This window comes from Elephantulus edwardii, unplaced genomic scaffold (genome assembly GCF_000299155.1).
Source record: "Elephantulus edwardii isolate Elephantulus edwardi_28Jun2011 unplaced genomic scaffold, EleEdw1.0 scaffold00016, whole genome shotgun sequence".
Lineage (NCBI taxonomy): Eukaryota > Metazoa > Chordata > Mammalia > Macroscelidea > Macroscelididae > Elephantulus > Elephantulus edwardii.
The window spans coordinates 27,473,151-27,480,946 of NW_006399766.1; the positions used below are offsets into that span (position 1 = coordinate 27,473,151).

The 7,796-nt window shown below is 43.7% G+C and overlaps 1 protein-coding gene across 1 annotated transcript; it reads right to left on the bottom strand.

Annotated features, from left to right (window-relative positions):
- Positions 1–6,041: 6,041 nt before the first annotated feature.
- LOC102844692 (melanoma-associated antigen 10-like) lies at positions 6,042–7,016 on the bottom strand. Its single transcript, XM_006881907.1, has one exon. The coding sequence runs from the start codon at positions 7,014–7,016 to the stop codon at positions 6,042–6,044; it is 975 nt and encodes a 324-aa protein (XP_006881969.1).
- Positions 7,017–7,796: the final 780 nt, after the last annotated feature.

Consider the following 7,796-nt stretch of genomic DNA (forward strand, 5'->3'; position numbering starts at 1 on the left):
AGAGAAGAGCAACTTGGGGGGAGGGAAGGGGTGGGCAGGGAGAAAAGTGCAACGATGAATGAACAGAAATCCTCAGTCTCTGTAAACTTTCATTTAAATTAGTAATTTAAAAAATTCACAACAAATAATGAAAAGAAAAAAAAAGAACTTGGCATTGTCCAGACACTCCTTACCTTACTGTCTAGTTTACTGTAAGCATTTCTCTTCTGGCCTTCCTCCTACTTCGCTCGCTTCCCCAAAACAGCTGAAGCTTTTAAATGTGCGTAAGTCACTCACCACAACCACAAGGAGAGCAGCCAAACACCTTCTTTCATATGACTCAGGGAGATCTCCCTCCCAGTAACCTCATCACTCATCAGGAAGATCCCCCCACAGTAACCATATCACTGCTCAGGGAGATCACTTCTCAGGAACCACATCATTGCTGGTTAAATACTCTCTGCCCCCTCCCCAGCCTCCCGTCCTCTGATAGTTCCAACAAGGTCTTGAATCTCTGAGTCTTGTTATCAGCTACCTCCTTGACTCTGCTTGTTTTACTCTTAGAGGTTTGCATATTACACTCAACTCCAAAAGCCCTCCTTACTGAATTAGGGTTTGAGTTTTTAAGCATTTGCCAGCTCTTCTTATCTCCTCACACTGAGGATGTCTGTGACCAGAAACAACTTCCATAGTTTTACATTTAATAGCTTAGAAAAGAAACACAAGAAGTATTCGTTTAACTTAATTGAAACTTTCAACCCAAGAAAATGAAGTAAATTTTACTGCAGCCTGCCTGAAGACCAGAAACTGCAAATTACACCACAAAATGTTAGTTTGGTTTTATTACCCATTTTCACATTGTAGATGAAAAATATGGTAGGTGTTGGGCAGGATAGAATTAAAAGAATGAGACCATATTTACTGGAGCAACTGGTAGACAGTTTTAAGTGTGTATGTGAGTGAGTTGAGGTGTAGGGAGTTGAAGAAATGTGTAGGCAGAAATCCAGAACAATTCCAGCATTAGGTGTCAATGACATGGGTGTCTATCTATCTATCTATCTATCTATCTATCTATCTATCATCAAGAGGGACTGCATGCTCTGGTGGCTTAGTTGCAAGAAGTTGCACTGTAATCCTGCAGGCATATGCTTTGAATCCATCAGCTTCCCAAAGTCTCCTACTTAGAATCCACCAGCTGTTCCTAAAGAGAAAAATGAGCAATCTCATCCCATGTAACTACCTTTGAAAACTTGCTGCAGGGATAACTATGGGTCAGTTCAAACTCTATGGTACATTACAACAAATACATATATATTATATAATATATATATATTAATGTCCTGTATATTAAATGTACATTCTAATATACCCAGTCCATGGTCTTTGCAGTTACTTGCTATACATCAGAGAGCTGAATAATGACTAAGGAGTATAGATGCCTTTGAATTGTGGTGCTGAAGAAAAGTCTTGAACATATCATGGACTGCCAAGAAAACAAATAGTTCTGTTGTAGAGAGGGTGAAACCAAGTTTCTCCTTGGAGGCTAGGATTCTGAAGCTCCATCTCACATACTTTGGGCATGTGGCCAGGACGTTCTGGTCCTTGGAGAAGGACATCATGCTTGGAAGGGTGGAGGGTCAGTGCAGGACAGGAAGATCCTGGATGAGATGGATTGATACAGTACCAAGGTCAGTGGGGGTAGGTGTGTCATGTCGGAGTCAGTGAGACTAGCTCAAAACAGGGCAGAGTTCAGAGCTATTGTACATAAGACTGCTATGAGTCACAGACACATAGAGTCAAGGACGACTCACAACGACCGTATAAACAAAAGACCTGAAGCCTTTCTATAACTACTTTTTCTCAAAAAGTTCATAGAGTTTCCAAAAACATGTTGTTTAGGAAGTGGATGCCACTCCTGTTTCCAAGCCTGTATCAAACTGGGAGCTCTACCAAATGCTGTCCAATAAGAGTAATGTTTATGCCATTTGATACCCCAGTGGCGCAAGGTTCAACATCACAGCAGCCCCAGGTAGACTCATTACAGCATATTGACAGAAGAGTGCTGTACCACTTGGAAGAATGTTCCTCCAAAATATAATAACAACTGACTTTTAAATACAAAGGCCCTCCTAAGGTCTTGTTGACTCTAAACAAGAGGCTTAAATAAAAACAACCAAAAGAGTATGTTGTTGTCCTTATGTGCTGTTGTCTGCTTATAGTGACCCTATGTACAGCAGCTCTGAACCTTTCCCTGTCCTGAGCCAGTCTCACTAACTCTGACACAGCAAACCCCAATGCCCCAGTTACTGTATCAATCCGTCTCATCTGGGGTCTTCATCTCCTGTGCTGTCCCTCCACCCTCCTGAGCATGATGTCCTTCTCTAAGGACTAGTCTCTCCTGACCACATGTCCAAAATATATTATATATTAATATATAGATACAGATATATACACAAGTAGATGATGGATGGATAGATTTGTGCACGTATAACCATACATATATTTCCCAGTTACATTATAGAGAAAACCTATAAATACTGGCACCCTCATGGCAGTGAGTGGCCTCTGGAAACTCTATGGACTTTGATAAATGTCGATAACTGTAGAGGGGCTTCAGGCCTTTTATTCATAGGGTCGCTAAGAGTCGTGCTCGACTTGAGGGCAATCAACAACAACAACATGGCAGTGAAGATATTTGGCAACCCAACCTTGGTTTTCAAATACCATTCACAGCTTCTGGCTTTGGCCTAAATGGAATAAATACAAACCACCCTATCTCTTCCAAAAGCTTAACATAGATAAACCATTAGAAGGTTTTGAAATAGAAATAACAACAGTTCCGTTAAAGAGCTAAAAATGCAAAGAATAAATCATACAGTGATGAGTGCCTCCATTTTTTTTTAGCCCCTCATCTGTCTTATGGCTTAATTTCTAAGAAGGCCAAGTCCCCAAAGTGCAGGAGGCCCAGAGACAGAAAAAGCTCCAAAGAGGACTCCCTCTTTCTGGCCAGAGGTGCAGCAAGAGAGGTCTTTGTGGAAGAGAATGTGTGGAGGTAAATGTATGTATCATCATACATCCTTTTACAACTCCCGCCCCTGTTCCACATTCAGTTCTAGCCATGACACTACAATCCTCGGCAGTGGTACCAAAACACTTGAAAGGCTAAGCCCTTGGTTTCCTAGTCTTACTGGTATGAAAAAAAGCCCCTGGGAGCCAAAGTGTTTGGAGAAACTCATGAAAGGAGACAGAAGGGGGAAAAAGGCCTGAAAACGAAAAGCAGTAAGGCTGTTGCTGGAATTAGTAGAGGCAGGTGCAAGAGAGTGGGAGACCATATCTGACCTTATAGGAACTGGCTTTGCACTGTGGATGTTGTAGATGGGGACATTTTTCATGGAATCCCTTTGGGGATATACCTTTGTGGAGTAAGTAGAAGTCAGATAGTGGTCTGTAGCCTGCTCCCATTCCGCCCACATCCATTTTACAGTAACTTAAAGTAATTATAACAAACAAAAGCAAAATTTTGGGTGGCTCTAAGACTAAATAAATCCACTGCCCCCAATTTGGGTTTTCATCACCACTTACCTGCTTTAAGCATGTACGTTGGCTGAAGAGTTGTTTCGTCACCTGAGAGATATTATGGAGTAATGAGAATGGCATCAAGAGACCAGAGGTCTGTCTCAGGCTAGGAGGGTTATGGGTTGGGTTCCAGATTGAACCAGACCAGGAATCTACCCCCATTCCACTGCTTTTCTCACTCCGGCCTCTTTAAGTAATGCCTGGTGGTGTAGTAGGTTAAATATTTGGGCTACTTACTGGCAGGTTAGCAATTGGAATGATGAGCAATCTCCTGACATTAAGATTTACAACCTTGGAAACCTGATGGAAGTTTTCCCATGAGTTGGAATCTAATTGATGGCAGTGGATTTAGAACTAAGGCTCTGAACTGGTTCATTCCAGATCAACTTCCTGCTTAAAATATCCATTTCTACTCCAGAAATACAGATAGGGAAGCTGAATCTTATAGGTCCCCAGGAGAGAGAGGGAGAGAGATATGAATCAGCTGAGGATTTTGTTAACTTTCAGATTCTGACTCAGCTTACCCGGGGTGCATATGCAATTTTCCACCAGGCCAGTTAGCTGAAAAGAAATAGTTTCAAGTCCTGGTTTTTGTAGGACTGCAGGCATGTATCTGTTATTTAATGGACGGTGGTTATTTTAAATAATATTTTGACCTTAGATATAAATATTAAAGTGATATTAAATATTACTTTGACCCCGAGAATGTTACTTAGGACACCTCAAAAAATAAGCAGTGCTCTAGAAAATGGCATGCAAAAAAGCTGCTTCATAAATATTCCCTTATGGATTTGAGTGTGGGGCATCTTCTCCAGCTGATTCAATACAAACCTGCTAGAATTTAAGCCAAAAAGCAACACTTCGCCCTCCCACCTGCTCTTCCATCCAGAACAGTCTTTTAAGCATTCCTTCTCACTTCACCTCCCACCCCAATCTAGCCTTTGCTTGTTATGTTGTGTGCCAGAGTCAGAACAGACCTATAGCTCTGCTCCTCCAGTTGGTTTTCAGTTTCATGGTTAAAAGCATGAGAGGAGATTGCCTTTCTCCCATGGTGCATCTGGTGGATTAGAAATGGCTACCTTTAGCATTGCAATGTAGCTTCTTACCATTAGGCCACCAGAGTTCCCTAGCTTTTGCTTAGGGTTGGCCAAGTAACACCCAACAAAACCCATTTATAGTGACATTTTAATGCAGTGAACTCTAGCTTACCCAGTCTATGGGAAAAGAGTGCTAACCTAGTGGTTTTTGGACTCTGTTTCAAGCAAAGGGCAGCCATTATTAGGAAATCTTGAAGATGACATGTATAAAACTCCTAGCTTGTTAACTGCACTGGGACAAGAATGCAGAAGGCTTTCCATACCTGTGCAAAGTGACTTCTCTGGTTTATCCATGATCCAGAAAGCAGATTACCATTCCAGCTTTTTCCTCTCATCTGTTAAATAATCAGAGAATCATGCCCTGCCCCTACCAGTTTAATTTACAATTACCTCCCACAGAAGGAATTTCCTTTTCCAGCCTGAACCAAATGGAGTTGTTCAGGGCATTTATGTTGTACTGCTCTCATCTCTTTACTTGATTTTTACTTCTTAAAAGAGAGGTGGCCTAGTGTTAAAAAGATAGACTGCTAATCTGAAGCAAGTGTTTCAAAATCCCCAGGTGCCATATCTACTCCCATGGAATCTGCTGTTTCCTGCTTGTGCTGGTCTGACTCCATGAGTCCTGGTGGCCAGTAGATTAAGTATCAGCCTGCTTACACTTACAACCAGAAGGTTGGCTCTTTGAATCCACCTGATGCTCCCCAGGGGAAAGGTGATGCTGTTTACGTAGGCCTGTAGCCTTGCAAACTGAGGGAAGTTTCACTGTTCTAAAGGACTGCTCTGAGTCAAATGACTCTGGAGTGGGTTTGGTGTTTTGGAGTTTCGGCTCTAAAGGGAATCTCACTATTTTCCTAATGTTACTGCAGCTCTTACACTCTATGATTCTAAGCAGAGGTTTTATCTGTTTACATGAGTATTCAAACTCGTCAAAGAACAGATGAAGAACTAATGCCTGGGGACTAAGTAAGCCAGTGTGAGCAAGTTGTTATAAGATTTCTCTTCCACTTTTGAAAAAGCTAACCAAACCCAGGTAAAACCCTCTTAATTCTACTGAAGTAAAAGGGATACAAGAATTAAAGAATTAACCATGTTTTATTTATTTCTTGAACTTTTCCTTCAAATTTCCAAGGAAACTGCTATTTCAAAGTTATGTTATCTTCCATATGACAAATATAGATGGAAGCCTTCCTAATTTGTTTTGCAAGAGAAAAAACTTTTTAGAAATGATAGGTATAAATGACCAAGATATAAACTTAGATTCTCAATGCAAAAAACTGTATATTTAGAAGTTACAATATTAGAAGACTATTGAACAGGAACACCAAGATCTACTGTGCTCTTCCAGCCCCACTTTAGCATTCCAAACTGACTATCCTCTTTAAAAAAACTTTAGAATTCACTGGGGCTGGGGCTACAGCTGCGGCTGGGGCTGGGGCGGCTGCTGCTGCTGCTGGTGGTACTTGGACTGGCTGCAGAGGCACTTTTTGCCCTGGCTCTCTCTTCTTCATCTCTCAAGGCTTCCTCATACAAGGATGGGTAGGAGCTGGCATCCTTTCCACTAACTTTGGCAAAAAACTTAAGGACATTCATCTTGCTGGTTTCTGCATAGGCTCTCGGACCCCACATGAATTCATAGCGGGCCGGGTCACTGTTGGGCACCTGGTGGTAATCCAAGTACCTTTCCTGCACTAAATCTCTGGTGAGGAGCTTCTTAGAGTCCCCATAGATGAAATCCATGCTTCCAGAAAAAACACCAATCATGTTTAGCATTTCCCAAATCTTATCTTCAGGGACACGGTTGCCCTCCATGAAGATTACACCGAGAATGAGTATCAGGAGGCCGGTCTTGGGCATGCCCTCGTCACCACTCAGCATGCCATCGTAGGTGAGGTCGAGCATATTGACAAGGGCATAGGAACGACTTGTGCGGTCCACTCTCTTCACATGGACACCAAAGACCACTTCTAAGCACTCACGGGCTTTCTTGAAGATCAGAGGGAAGTAGTCCTTGTACTCTTTGACAGCCATCTGCACCATCTCTGCCTTTGTGACAGGCTCCTTTGTTACATACTTGACACTGAGGAACTGCACCAAATCAACCACCTTCTTGTTGAGTACCTCTTTGAGCAAGTCTTCGAAATCTGGTGCTTTGTCGGGGGTGCTTGGGACATTTTCAAGCCCGCTGGTCCCCTCACCTGGTTCGCTCAACCAAGAGGCTCCTCCAGCGGCCACATCACCCATGTCTTCTTCAGAGATTTCTTCTTCCTTAATCACAGGAAGTGTTGGAGTCAGGCTCATTCTCTTACTTTGGTTCCAATGGAGTTCTTCAATGTTGTCAAGAAGACTTTTGTTTCTGTGATCCATGCTGGGGGAGAAAGAGAAGGTGTGAGGAGCATGAGCTGAGAAACTTAACCTGAGCAGCTCTGACAAAGGTCGAAGGAATATGAGTCTAGTTCTTGCTTGTAAGAACTTGAAGGTGAAAGTACAAGGGCTGACCGTTGGGCATATGGAGTCAGGCACTGTGAGGTGTCCTCTGTGGTGGTGGGGGGTGTAGGGGGCGGTGTGTTTGTGTGTTGCAGGTTGAATGTCCTGGAATCTTGTTCCTTCTACCTATGGATGTAATTGTGTTCCAGCTGAGCGTGGCGTAAATGTAATCATTTCTGAGTTATACAGAAAGCCAGCTGCACCCAGAAGCATGGGGCAAGGGAAGGGGTTGAGAGGATGGGGTGTAGACAAGGCAGGGATCAAGAGGACCCCTTTGTAGCGGAGGAAATGGAGCAAAGGCACTCGTCTGAGGTATCTGTGCGAGAATCGCACTGGGGAGCTGAGAGCGAATCCCCGTTCGGGGTTCGGGTACTCACTTTGCCGCCTGGCGCTGCCCTCGCCCTGCTGCCCTGCTCTTTGCTCTAGATGTTCACCTCCTGTGAGAACGAAGGAGCCCCGTCATTCCCAGGGTTCGCCCCACTCATCACAGCCTTTTAGCCCCAACCCCTCGCTGCGGCCCTGCTTTGCGTTGGGTGGCGGCTGTAAACGGAAAGGGAGGGGCCTGCGCCTTGCCCCCACCCCCTCGCGAGGTTCCCTGTCTCCCTACGCTCGTCCCTGAGCACCAACACTCCCCCTTCACCCCGCGTCCTCACGACTTGC